General features: G+C 40.7%; 1 protein-coding gene across 2 annotated transcripts; it reads left to right on the top strand.

Moving 5' to 3' along the window:
* Positions 1–1,384: 1,384 nt before the first annotated feature.
* On the top strand, positions 1,385–13,646 carry LOC103604978 (zinc transporter 10). Of its 2 annotated transcripts, XR_551756.1 has the most exons (4): positions 1,385–1,464; positions 6,686–6,925; positions 8,714–9,528; positions 13,206–13,646. XR_551756.1 is itself a non-coding variant. In XM_008589560.1 (3 exons), exons 1-3 carry the CDS (start codon positions 1,425–1,427, stop codon positions 9,211–9,213), a joined length of 780 nt encoding a protein of 259 aa, XP_008587782.1. In that variant the 5' UTR covers positions 1,385–1,424; the 3' UTR covers positions 9,214–10,716. The 2 variants fall into 2 exon arrangements, 1 of the variants encoding a protein (XP_008587782.1); XM_008589560.1 differs by lacking the exon at positions 13,206–13,646 and having other exon boundaries at positions 8,714–10,716.
* The last annotated feature ends 511 nt before the right edge of the window (positions 13,647–14,157 follow it).

The raw sequence follows: 14,157 nt of genomic DNA, 5'->3' as shown, positions 1-14,157 counted from the left end.
CGTTGCCGGTCCCCGGTACAGGCCATGTGGAGACCGGTTGCCGCTCACTGGCTGAGCGCGGAGCGGGCGCAACACCAAAGGTTGCAATCCCGTTGCCGGTCCCCGGTACAGGCCGACACCGAGGGTTGCGATCCCGTTACCGGTCAGTAAAAAAGACAAAAAGGAAAAAAACAAAACAAAACAAAACAAAAAACAAACCAACAAAGAAACCGAGAGGGCTCCCCCACGCCCCTCCCCGAATTGACACCCTTCTTCAGGGTCTGTTCCTCAGCTTCTCCCAGAGTCCTGGAGACAGTTTCCTTCTGGATAACGTTTTTTTTTTTTTTGGGTCCTTTTTGAGACCGGCCACACCGCGCTCAGCCAGTGAGCGCTGTGAGCGCACCGGTCATCCCTATATAGGATCCGAACCGCTGGGGGAGCACTGCTGCACTCCCAGTGCCACACTCTCCTGAGTGCGCCACGGGCTCGGCCCCTTCTGGATAACTTTTACTTGGAACAGAGCCTGTTGTCAACAGGAGAGTATGTATTTGGAATAAACCTTCATGTAAGTCAGTCAATTGACCTAAGAGTGTCAGGTCGTGCTGTGAGAGACACACGGAGTTGAGTAGAAGTTTCTCTCCAGTGGAGAATGAGACACATACACAGAGAAGGCCATCCTGGCTTCTTGGGTGGCAAGGGACTTGTTTCTACCACAGAGTAAAGCGGCCGTCGGGCGCTGGGCGGGAGCTGATCTGGGCTCTCCTGAGGGCTGCCTGCGGTTCACCTGCGGAAGGAGGCCTTGATGGTAAAATCCTGAAGGGGCACAGGGACGACACCGTGCCATGAGGTGGGAACAGAAACGATCATGCATCCTTTATGAAGGCTGCGAGGACAGGAGGATGAGACGGCTTTACCACGGGTGGGAGTGGACAGTGGGGTGCGGGGTGCTAGGTGCGGATGAACGTAAATTTAACTACACGAGGGGCAGAAAGCACCGTCAGGGCAGGCTTGGCCCGAGTGAGTGCCCTGGGCCTTGCACCGGGCGAATGTGAACTCTGTCCTGCCAGCAGCGCCCGGGCACATACGTGCCGGTGTCCACGTCCCCGCTGCGAACACGCCCTCAGCCGTCAAGGTCCTCATCCCTGTGAATCAACAGGGCACGGGCGACCCGGAAGGCCTGGAGAGCAGGTCTTTGGGTGAATCCCACCTAGGCATAGGGAGGGTCTGTGAGGCTTGACGCGAGGCTAATATGAGGCCAAAGTGTACTGTGCTGGGCTGTGTGTGTGCAGAAGTAGGATTTCCCATAAGCTAGTAGGAATTTAAAGTAACAGAACTTCATTTTGAGTCTATTGGTTCTTTTTGTTTGTAGAACTCATACACAACACAAGGTTTCTTCTTTGAATGCAGGTGATTCCCTGAATACTCACAATGAGCCTGAAGAGACTATGAGAAAGGAGAAAAAGTCCGAAGCCCTGAATATCAGAGGTAGGATTGACTTTGTACTAACTTGATGCTGTACCCTTCATTTCTGCTTGACTTTTAATAAGGCAACGGTGTGTTTGAAAGTAGGCCAGTGACATGCATAGACCATGACCTTATTCTCTTGCCTAATCACTGCATCAGTTCTGGGGGAGAAATTAGTTGCTAATGATCGATCTTTTCTCCACTTAGACCCATACTAATGCTGCCTGCCCCAGAGCTCTGCATATCAGTGCCATGTTACTACTTTACTTGATTTTGCCCATCCATGGATGTTGCTAACATACAGTGCAGCCTACTGTAATTAAATGTGATTTTGATAAAGGTGGGAAAAGAATAGGTGGGCTGCTAGCCAAGGTTATCCCCTATGTGGCACTGCTGAATGACCCTATTGCCTCAGTTGTTATACCAGAAGCCTGCTTTTGTGGAGGGACTGACTGTTGGTTCACTGAAACCTCCACTTCCAGGCCCAGAGTCGGGGTTCTGGTGAGGCCTGTGGAACGCATCTAGTTAGCATTCCTCTCATCGTGTGCTCAAGGTCAGGAGTACTGGGCTAAAGTCAGCCCAGAGGGTTCCATGGTGGGTTTCTCACTGGACACAGTTGTATCCAACATTTCTCTTTCCCAACTTCTTGGGCACAGACTTTGCTCCAGAGTAATTCTGGAAGGGGTAATCCCCAATCTTGACTTTCAGAAGTTCAACAAAGATTAAGCAACCCTTTGTCTTTTTGTGTGGTTTGGGGAAGCCTGGAGTGGGGCTTAGATGAAAATAATATAAAGAAAAACTAATAATCCAGGAGATGCCTTTATTTTTGAAAGCCTCACAGCTGTTTTACAAAGTGACTCCCAGAGTGGACCTACAGGGAAAAAATTCAGAAAACAACAACAAAAACAACAGCACACAACACATGTGCTTCTAACAATTTCTAACTGAATTAATTAAAAAAGATTAAATACAATAGGGAAATTTGCTTTTCTGAAGAACTTGGTAGTGAATCTTTTTGGAAAGAGAATCTAATGAAAAATTATCATCCTTTAATTTATCTTTCTTTTTAGGTTCAGTTTATATATATATATACACACATATGTGTGTATGTGTGTATATATATATGTACACACACAAACATACATGTGGGGGGAGAAACTAGCTTTTTAAGTGGAGTTTATCATCATAACACTTGAACTTTTCAAAACATGTTCTGTTAATTATCTTCATTCTTATGTTACAAAGTTGAGAAAGAGAACAGGTAGGTGGAAAGAAGCAGAGAAGAATGAAGAATATGCCTCAATACATATTGTGTCCTTGCTTGAGAAACTTGTTTGATCTTGCTAATTTTTAGTCCAAAGTTATTGGAGCTCTTAATTTTCATTACTGTTTCTCTTATTCCAATGGGAATAAAAAAATGAGTTCTTAGAAACACCTCGTCTTGTATTACAAAGTACAGTGAAGAGACAATCCTTTTAAAATTCTCATCAATGTGCTTTGTAGTGGTCAGTCTTATTTAATGGGATCAAATATGATACATTAAAAATATTGCAACAGAGTGTCAGAAAGACAATTAGCCCTTTTTATTTCAGTCTAAACATAAATAGATGAATAGCAATCCTGACATCACTTGAAAATAAATCTCCTTTGATGAGATGTTTCTTTATAATTCTTGCTATTTTTCCTGTAAGGAAGATCTCATTCTCTCATAACTACTGATAAATGCCCAGTGCAAATGCACTGTGTTTCTAGTTATTCAACAAAGTCAACAGCATTGATGGCTTCTCCAAGTGCTGGGACACATCAAATTTCAGCTCATGTCACATTACCAAGTCATATTATATGCCAAGCTTTTGGGGGTTTTGTTTGTATCTAAAGACAGCAAGTGATGGCTAAGTGCAGAAGTTTCCTGTCTTTATCTTGTGTGCATTGTGACTAATGAAGTGATTGAGTTGGCTACTAAGTGGTGGTCTTTGTTTCACAGATAATGCTGCCAGTTTATCTTTCTGATCACATCAGAGTCTACTCAGAAACCTTTACTGCATCCCAATAAGGTCTAACCACTGTTGACATACCAGGGCTTGCCATTCAGGAGCCCACACTCCTCTGTAGATATTTCCGCCCTTCTCTTCACTCCTGTCTTGTGTGCATTGTGACTAATGAAGTGATTGAGTTGGCTACTAAGTGGTGGTCTTTGTTTCGCAGATAATGCTGCCAGTTTATCTTTCTGATCACATCAGAGTCTACTCAGAAACCTTTACTGCATCCCAATAAGGTCTAACCACTGCTGACATACCAGGGCTTGCCATTCAGGAGCCCACACTCCTCTGTAGATATTTCCGCCCTTCTCTTCACTCCTTCACTGCCTCGCCACCCCCACTCCTGCCCTTCACCATCTCCTCCCCTCCACCCCTAAAATTTAATGCACAAATACAGGGAGGTGAGAAGTGCTTATTTGTTTTTGGTGGCTGGCCAGTATGGGGATCTGGATCCTTGATCTTGGTGTGATAATATTGCACTCTAACCAATTCAGCTAACCAAGAAGTGCTTAGATTCCATAGTCACGTAGATCTGGTTGATTCTGCCTCTGCCATTTACTAACTAGGTGACATTGGACAAGTAACTTAACCTCTTGGAGCTTCATTCCCCTCATCTATGTAATGGAGATAATAGTACCAGCATCAGTGGGCTGTAGGGGGAATTACAGGGTGCTTGGAACAGTGCAGAGGGCCCACTTAGCAAGTGATGCCTATTATTATGCCCTCCCGGGCAGTGCTCAGAGGGTGTCCAGATGTGTTTCACATGCTCTTCAGAACTAGTCTCTGAGGGAATGAGGCAGGTATTATCATCCCCATCTCACAGATGAGACTCTTGCTGCCCAGAGAGGTTGAATTTAGTGTGTTGTTGCTTTTAACAGTTTTTCAGTCTGAAGGTCTTGACAGTTTGGGTCCTAAAATCAATTTAGAAGAGTATGATCAGCATTTAGAAAATTAATTAGAATTTCTAATTAGAATTAAATAGAATAGAAAATAGTAATATATCATATGTAAGGGTAGATTTTGCTTTCTCATGAATCATTTGCTTCAATTTGTGTCTGTGTGTGCTAGGATACCAAACATAATTCTTACTGTAGATTATGGGAAAAACAAGTTTGAAAGCTACTATTTTATATAGTTCTTAGTGGTATTTCTCAGAAGGAAACTGAAATTGGAATTTGGTATATGAGACAGGATGCACAGTGGTTCTTCAGACAGACTTCCCATACTTCTGTCTCCACTCTAATACTTTCTAGCCATGTGACCTTGGACAAATTACTTAGCCACTCTGTGCCTCGGTTTCCTCATTTGCCAAATAAACAGAGTAACCATCTCGCAGAGTCCTTAAGAAGACTTAATGTGTAAATAAGTTTAAAGCAATGCCTGGTGCATGCATGTTGGTTGGCATTACAATTATTATCATTGTTAAATAAAATACAGGAGTTTCTCTGCGTCATGGGAGTGGTGACTTAATCAACCAGAAAATACTGTTCTATGGAATGCCTGCACTGCATGCCTCCAGTGCTGTGATATAAAAAGGGAAATGCAGGGTAACTCTGATGCTATGATGGAGGAAATGAGGCTAACGCGAATGAGACAGTCAGAGAACAGCAGTCTGTCTCAGCAGTGAAAGTGAAGTCAAGTGCATGCAGAAAACAGTAGGTTTTCATAATTTCATGGTAGCATTTTGTACCATGAAGGACATTAAAGCTTCTCTCCTGAGTTCTTCCTAGAGGAACAAGGTGTGTAGAACAACTCTTGGGCAAGTTTTGAGTTTCCCTTCTGTGGCTCAGGACAAGGACGGAGGAGTAAAGAAGCACTTTTGGGGGTGGGGTGGGGGAATAGGGGGTACAGGATTAGAAATGGGAATGTTTAATGTATGTACCGAATCAGGATCTTATTACCATAAGTAAACATTTAGCCAAAAGGAAATGTGGGGATTCTTTTTATTCCTGTATTTTTTTGGGGGAAAGGTTGCCACTAATTACATTTAGTATGTTTACAGAATGCCATTTTACCTATGATGTTACTCAGAATCCTGGACGTGTTGCCAAGAGGAGAAATTAGCCCAGCTAAAGTACCTTGCAAGTGAGACTGTTCAGTCTTAGCCATGAGTGAGTTGTTAGTAACTTGGATTATTATTAATTCTACTGAATGAATCTGTGGAATATGTGGAGAGACAAAGCCAACCTTTCTTCACATATATGCTTCCTTTCAGAGCAGTGCTCTGCAAACTAGTGGGCATTCAAATCACTTGGGGATCTTGTTAAACTACAGATTCAGATTCAATAGATCTGAGGTGGGCCTGAGATTCTGCATTTCTGACATGCTCACAGGTGATGCTGATGAGACTGGTCTGCAAACCATACTGTGAATAGCAAGACTCTAATGTTGCTTTCTGTAAAAAAAATAATTTGTGTTTATATTTTATAATCCCTCTACCAGACTGTCACCTAATTTACGAAATTCCCAGTTTAGTTTATGTCTCACAATTGGGCAAGCAGATCTTCTTTGCTGAGATTGCATGTTTTCTATATCATAATCAATACCTTTAGAAACAGTTCCTTTAATTAAAGGCACCCACAGTTTTTATTATTATCTGCAGAATTTTAATTTTGTCTTATTGTGACACATGGCTCTTTATGCAGTGGAAACATTGCTAGAGTCCCTGTTCTTGAGGCCCTCTTAAACCAAATGTCTTTTAAATGACCACAGGCTAAGTGAGAAGTGGACAAATGCCTGCAGGGAAGGGGGAAGGGGATCAGGGAAGAAGAGAGACAGAGAATAAAAATAATCACTCTTTTGCTATATCTTAGTTCCCTCTACTCTTAAACATGTTTAAGCTCATTTAAAGGCCAGATACTAGTCTGAAAGAAGAAATCATTTGCACAGCCTCTGTTTCCCAGCTTGGTGCCCTTCGATGGGTGGTGGGTGGTAGCACTCTAAGATGGCACAGTCACTCTTCCTGCAGGTGACAGGAGCTCAGAATCTTCCTAGGCTGCTCCTCTTCCCAGGTCCTCCGAGCCCTGAGGTGAGGCCTGGGGTTTTGTTTTCTGAAAGGCTGTTGCCATTGTTTTTCATTTGAGCCCAAAGAAAAACAAATGGCAACAGGTAGTTAGATATTAGGCAATCTGAGTCACTGAGTATCACGTGGCTACCAAACGTGGATCTGTGCTGTAGCGGTGGTCTTTCTTTCTTCCTGGCAGGTGTACTTTTGCATGTGATGGGAGACGCCCTGGGGTCCGTGGTGGTGGTCATCACGGCCATCATATTCTATGTGCTTCCCCTGAAAAGTGAGGACCCATGTAACTGGCAGTGCTACATTGACCCCAGCCTGACTATCATTATGGTCATCATCATTTTGTCATCTGCCTTCCCACTGATCAAGGAGACTGCTGCCATTCTGCTGCAGATGGTCCCCAAAGGAGTCAACATGGAAGAGCTGAGTAAGTAGAGTGGGTTCTGATCTAGAACCACTGTTGATTTAATGTTATTCAGGCCAAAGGGCCAGCATTATTTCAGAGCAGTGTTTCATTTATGTGTTCTGAAATACTTTAAAGCACCAGGTGATAGAGACGTCATGTGTTTTGAAGCCTAGTAAGATGACTCACAGCTCCATGAACCAAAGGTCCTTTGCAATGCATGATTCTCTGACTCAACTGCAAATTTTTGAGAATGGAATACTTGGGCAATACCTATCCATGGGCTATTTACCTTTGTATCAAAGATTTAACTTAGCTCAAACAAGGCCACTTCTGCCAAGAGCTTTATTTTTATTGTCCTTATTCTGAAAACATGAATCACTCATATTACAGATCCCACTTTCCAGTTCATTGACCTTTGTGGGCATGCAAGTCATATCTCTCATATGCTGCCCAGTGCTGCAGGCAGAGGAGGTGGTGCGAGGGGAGCAGACACAGAGGAGCAGACGTGTAGCAGCGTCTTCGCCTTCCCTGGTTAGTTTTCCAGTGGAGGACACAAGATGAACACATGCAAAACAACTCATGATATGTGCTGGCTATCTCTTTTAATAAAATAATCTATATTTAAAAAAATAGTAACAATAGCAACACTTGTAAGGCATTTACTCCATGCTAGGTACTGCTGTAAGTGCTTTACTTACTTTGACTCATTTTAATCCTTAAAATAATGCTATAAGGTACTATTATTATCATTCCTAATTTACAGATAAGAACACCCAAGACGCAGAGGGGCTGGGTAAATTGCCTGAGACCATGTATGCAGTAAATGACTAGACTGGGATTCAGACTCTTGCTGGCTGCAGGCTCTTTGCTCATTATCACTATTCAGTACCATCTCTAAACACACACTCATTTTAGAAAGTATGGGAAATACAGACAATATTAAATAAGAAAACAGAGATCTCTCATAATCTGACCAGAGAAGGTATCACTGTTAACATTTTCTTTTACATACACTGTTAAAAAAAGAGATCATGCCATATGTACAGTTTAGCTATTTGCTTTTTCACTTAAAAATACCTTATGTACATTTTCTCATATCCTTAAATATGCAACTTACTTAACAGCTGTATAAAATTCCATTATATAGTTGATTTAACTATTTCCTTGTTTCCATTTTTTTTATTAATACAAACAGTGTTGCCCAAACCCCTCTTGTACACAAATATTTGGTTGTTACCTTTAGGTTAAATTCATAGTACTAGAATTGCTGGTAAAGGTTTTTGATCCATATTGCCAAATTATCCCTTTTATTTTTTGACTGGTAAGGGGATCGCAACCCTCAGCATGGTGTGGTCTGCACCACGCTCAGCCAGTGAGTGCACCGGCCATCCCTATATAGGATCCAAACCTGCGGCCACGGTGCTGCCAGCGCTGCACTCTCCCGAGTGAGCCATGGGGCTGGCCCCCAAATTATCCCTTTTAAAAAAGGCATTCTACTTCCACCAGAAGTCCATTGGAATGTCCATTCCCTTTTATACTCAACAGTCTGGGGATTTTTTTCTTGTTGTTGTTATACTTATTTCCTTGAATTACTTTTTGTGAGCTCACAATATGTGGCATGAGAATTCAGAGAGAAGAAAGATTATGGGAAAATGTACCCATATAGGTATGGCTCTTTTTCCTTCCTGCTCTTCTTTGTGAGTCCACAGGTATTTTGGTGAGAATGCGTCAGGGAGCACATGCCTACTGTAGTCCCACAATTTGGTTCTAGCGCTCACCTTGGCTGTGGTTTGCTCTTCTCTATTGCAGTGAGCAAACTCTCTGCCATGCCTGGAGTCAGCAGTGTACATGAAGTGCACATCTGGGAACTTGTAAGTGGAAAGATCATTGCCACCTTGCACATCAAGTACCAGAAGGACAGGGGATATCAGGATGCCAGCATCAAAATTAGAGAAATCTTCCACAATGCGGGAATCCACAGTGTGACCATCCAGTTTGAGCCTGTGGACTTGAAGGAAACCCTGGAGCAGAAGGACTTACTGTTGCAGTGCAGCTCACCCTGCATCTCCAAGGACTGTGCCATGCAGCTGTGCTGTCCCCCCAGGGCACTGCCTCTGGCCCACGTCAATGGCTGTACTGAGCACAATGGCAGCCCCCCTCTAGATGCACACCGAAGTAATGGCCTCAGTAGAAGAGATACCACAGAAGTTGCTATTGAAGTGTCTTTGGACAGCTGTCTGAGTGACCACGGACAAGCTTTTAACAAAACTCAGGAGGACCAATGTTATGTAAACAGCACACATTTTTAATCTGGTACTGACATAATCAGACTGTATAGACAAGTCTGATTTGGAATCACCAGCTTGACTTGTGGAAGGAGCGTTGTGGGTTGTAGTCTCTGACCAAACTCATGGGGTGCACTCTGTGTATTCAGCAGGGCTCTTTGGGATTGTAGTTCAGCATGTCTGTTAATTTTTATGACTGATGACTCCTTTCCATTACCCTGGGTGTCTCGAGCAAACTGCACTAGTGAATATGTCAGGGACACTGAAGGCTGGGACTCAATGATTGTGGACACAGGATTCTTGCTTTTAAACTGATTACAACTTCTAGCTGACTCTCAGGTGAGCTTATAGCCTAAGTACATCGAAAAAACTAAAGTATCATACATAATAGCTATATTTCCCCCATTCCCTTTGAAGATCATAAAAAAGAAAAGTTAGGTATTCCTGGCACTGCAGAAATGTTTTTTTTAAAATCTTTGATCCATTTTTGAATAAATGTAAAATGAATACCTATGAAGGTAGAAAATGTTCTCAGAACATTAGAGGAGGTAGAGTTGGGAGGAGGTAGAAGATGGTTTTTGACTGTTTCTTCATTTTGCAAGGTGAGATAACATGTTTACTTCCTGCTGTGAACTGAACTGCAGCTGTAGGGTGTTCCACATGTTCAAATAGAGAACACATTTTATTTCACTTGGAAGTATGGTCAATAGTACTTATATACTGCCTTTTAGAGTCAGTCCAGTTGGGGCTGTTTTTGTTTATTGCTTTGATAATGATTTACTTATTTGTCCAAATTCCTTTGAGTTCTCTTTTTTGTGATCACATTGATCTATGCAGCATTTACCAGGAAAAAATGAGTATTCCTGGGATAGGAGAATATATGACATTGAGTGTTCATTCCTGCAAAATAAATAAGCTAGATTGCCCTTTCTTTAATTAGACATATTTTATTTTATTTATTTTTAAAATTTTACTTCTCAAAATACATTGTAGTTGATTTAATTAGACATATTTTAAAGTATTTATTCTAGCTGCCAATCAGTAACATGATGGAAAAGTTGATGTCCAAGGGAAAAATGAGAATTAATTTAACTCCTGTCTTTAATGTGTTTTGAGGAGCTTAGAATTTTATGTCTCTGACCCATATTACCAAGTTCAAATAAATTTGTTGTAATCTGATTCAGACCCATAACCAAACTAGGTTAATAGTGCAGAAGCCTCTGTCATGTATTTAACACATTGTTTAGGTGCCAATATTGAAATCAAAAGTTTCATAGGTATGAGAAAATGGGAGGTACCTCACTAGAGGACTAATATCTTGTTCAATAGGTTGCAAGATTGACTGTGAAAATGATCAACTCTTAGGCTGTAAGCTTTGAGTCCTGTTTAGAATCTGTACAGAGTTTATCAGAAATGCTCAGCTGATAACAGAAACAGTATCCACATTTTTCAGCACAAACATTGTTTAAAAAAATTATCTTGGTCCTAAATTGGAAGGCTGAAGTAAATAAACACCTATGATCAGTAGTACAGGAAATTCTTTATTCCTTGAAAATGTATTATCTGCGTTTAAATTGACCATGAGTTAGGTAAATAGAAAAATGCCTAAAAATGTTTTTAGTCTCTAGAAGTGTTTTGGGCTAGGTTATATGCATATTATAAGTTAGAACAAGGGTAAAAAATAAGACAACATTTCTATTTTTAATATTAAAAGTGTGGCATATAGTCACACAAACCAGAGGAGTCTGTAAGAAACTCACCGTAGAGATAAGTGAGCCAAATTCTTCTGCATAAATATTGGTTGAGATGCCTTAGCTAGAGCCAAAGAAATTTGTCTCCTACTTCTAAATTTGAAGGTCTAATTTGATTTTACATCGTTCTGCCTTTATTAAAAGGGAAAAATTATAATTCACAGTTTTTGTGCAACTGGCTAAAGGAATACATATTAGTTTATATCCAAACGATATTCTTTAATCAATCTCTAAAGTATTTTTCTGGAAAGAAAAAGGCACTTAATTCCAATATAATTAAATCTAAACTCAGAAAAGTATCTTGATTACACATTTATAAACATACCAAATTGTGAACTACAGTCAATGAAGTAACACGTTTCTAAGACAGTTTGGCTGCATGCATTCCTCAGCGTGCATCCAAGCCAAGCAAGTGCAGCGGTGGTGTGCTGTGCTGCACAGGTTGCATGTGCTACCGCCAGTGCTGTGAAGCCTGCCGTATGCATTTTTTACTTGGGTTTTACTCTCCTTTTAATTGTTCTGCCTTTCTTCGAGTTTACAAAAACACTGCCACTCAGTTTGTGTTCCCGTGTGTTTAGGTTAATTCCAGAATCCCCTCTTTTTTTTTTTTTTTTTCAATTGAAAATATTTTTTTTAAATGCCTATGGCTTCCTTTGTGGGTCAGGCCAGGCCCACTACCTGCATACTAACCTGGCACTCTACCTTCTAGCACTTTTACTGCCCTTCTGCCCTTTTATTTCTATAGAAAGAGTCCTTTCCACATCATTTCAGCACCAGCAATAGGAAGTATTATGTCTGCTTCATTTTCCAACTTCCAACTTTGTTTTTGAAAATACAGCTTAATTTTTTTTCATGATATTTGACCATTATAAATACCCAGAAGGGCTACCAGGCTCCATTGTTGACAGAAAAAATATAATCCCTCTGAATTTTTGATAAAATATTAATAGAGAGATATTATTTGAGGAAGAATTAAAAAATATTCTTCATATTTAGTTACTTTTTTTTTTGCCACTCCCTGAACAAACTGTAGTGGTGGTAAATCAGAAAGATCAGGAACTCCAAAGTTCAGTAGGAATGGGTGTTTTGAATGTCAAGGGAATCACTGAGGTAGATTTTGGATTATGAGACAGCTACTCTGTGAGGTAGTAAGAACTTTTGTTATGCTTAAACCAGGGTTTCTCAATCTTGGCAAAACTGACATTTTGAACTGGCTCATTCCTGCTGTGGGGCTGTCCTGTGTATTGCAGGATGTTTAGCAGTGTCCCCGACCTCTGTGCATAGATGTGGATAGCATCCCCTTAAGTGTGACATCCAAAAATGTCTCTGGACATTGCCACGTTTCCCCTGGGGAAAAGTTTTGCCCCTAGTTCTGAACTACTGGCTAAAACTAAGGGTAGTTTAGGACTACCCTTGTTGGTGAAAACTCCTCCAGAGCCAATAGTTCTTTTAATATAATCAATTCTGCAGAATTTGCTCTTTTAAAAAAATATTTTTAAAGTCAAGATCAAACTATTTATAAAAATTCTAGTTGTCTCTACATAGGAACTTTGGACATTTAAAGAAAAAATATTATTTAAAAAAAGCCCTTATAAATTCTATTACATGGATCAGCCATTATGACACAGTATTCTGTGATGATCTCAACTCATCAATATCCTCAATTTGACAAGCCCACTACTAAAGGAGACTGGTTAATATCAGCACAATCAAATCCTGGGGTTTCATTTTTACAATGATCAGTTTTAAACGTGATGATGTTTCTTGTTACTAGTTTCTGGTAAGCAGCTCATCTTAGTGGCAATGACAAGTTTAGATGTTAAAAAAACCTTTACTGTTTATAGCTAACTTAATCCTTTGCCAAATCATATCCATTTTCTCCAAGAGGTCAAGATACATTTCTTGATTTTAAAGTATCCTGCTTTTAAACATGTTTTCACACTCTTGGAGTTAAAGACTGCAAAAAAGACTAGTTTGGAAAAAATGAGAAAACACGACCTGATTTAGATTTTGGATTTAGATTAAAGATCACTGACTGCATACTTGTTTTATAGCTCTGTCATTCACCTGACAAACTGACACCTACTTGTACTTTTGGGCTCCTTTACACGCAAGTGGCCACAGATAGGAATGAGGTTACTGACCCAGGAAACTAGTTTCTCAAATGGAATGTGCATCAGACCATAATCCTCAATGTAATCTAAATGCTCTTAAGAATTTGGAGTTCAGCTAATGCAGATGTATTTTCTGATGCTTCTCTTTCAGGTGTTTTATTCAGGACTTTTTTGTTTACATGGCACTTTTGTTTGCTAGATGATCACCTGTCACCTCTTAGTACAAAATCAGGCCAGAGACACTGAATCTGCTCTGAATTCTAATGAGAACAATCCAGAAAGGATGATTTTCAAGGGAGAGTGACCCCTTCCTGGAGGTCTGAGGTTATGCTACAGTATTGTGGAGTTCTGTTGCTCAAAGTTGTCCTTTTGTCCTCACAGGCAATTTTGTCAAAGTGCAATCCTCACATTTGGGGGAATTGTTGAAACTCTTAAGACATAATGTTTAAATAAATAATTGCATGTGAATCCCCCAATAATGTATATACATGTGTATACCTTGTAAAAGTGAAAGATGTTCAATGGTGCTGTAAATTCATTTTTTAAAAATAAAAATGTGACTGAGATGTGTTTGTGGAAATTAAACAGATAACAAAGTAGCTCAACTCATTTTGTCTTTGTCACTGTATGAGTCAGGGTTCTCCAGAGAGACAGAATCAATAGGATACGTTATAATTATATGAGAGGGATTTATTAGGGGAATTAGCTCACGCAACTGTGAAGAAAAGTCCCACGTTTATAGGTCGTCTATAAACTGGATGCCAGTAGGGTGGCTCAGTCCAAGTCCAAAGGCCTTAAGATCAGGGAAGCTGATGATGTCCTTGGTGTAAATCCTCGAACCCAAAAGCTGAAGAGTCTCAAGCTCTGATGTCCATGGACAGGAGAGAAGAGTGTATCCCAGCTCCAGTGGATTGAGAGATTCATATTTTCCTCTGTCTTTTGTTCTCTCCGGACCCCCAGCGGATTGGATGGTTCCCACCCACACTGAGGGTGGGTCTTTCCTACGCAGTCCACTCAGACTCTCATACTAATCTCTGCTGGAAACACCTTCATGGACACACCTAAAAAGATTGCTTTACCAGGTTTCTCAGCATTCCTTCATC

Source organism: Galeopterus variegatus, unplaced genomic scaffold (genome assembly GCF_000696425.1).
Source record: "Galeopterus variegatus unplaced genomic scaffold, G_variegatus-3.0.2 Scaffold5516, whole genome shotgun sequence".
Classification (NCBI taxonomy): Eukaryota; Metazoa; Chordata; class Mammalia; order Dermoptera; family Cynocephalidae; genus Galeopterus; species Galeopterus variegatus.
This window is presented reverse-complemented; position numbering and strand designations above follow the sequence as displayed.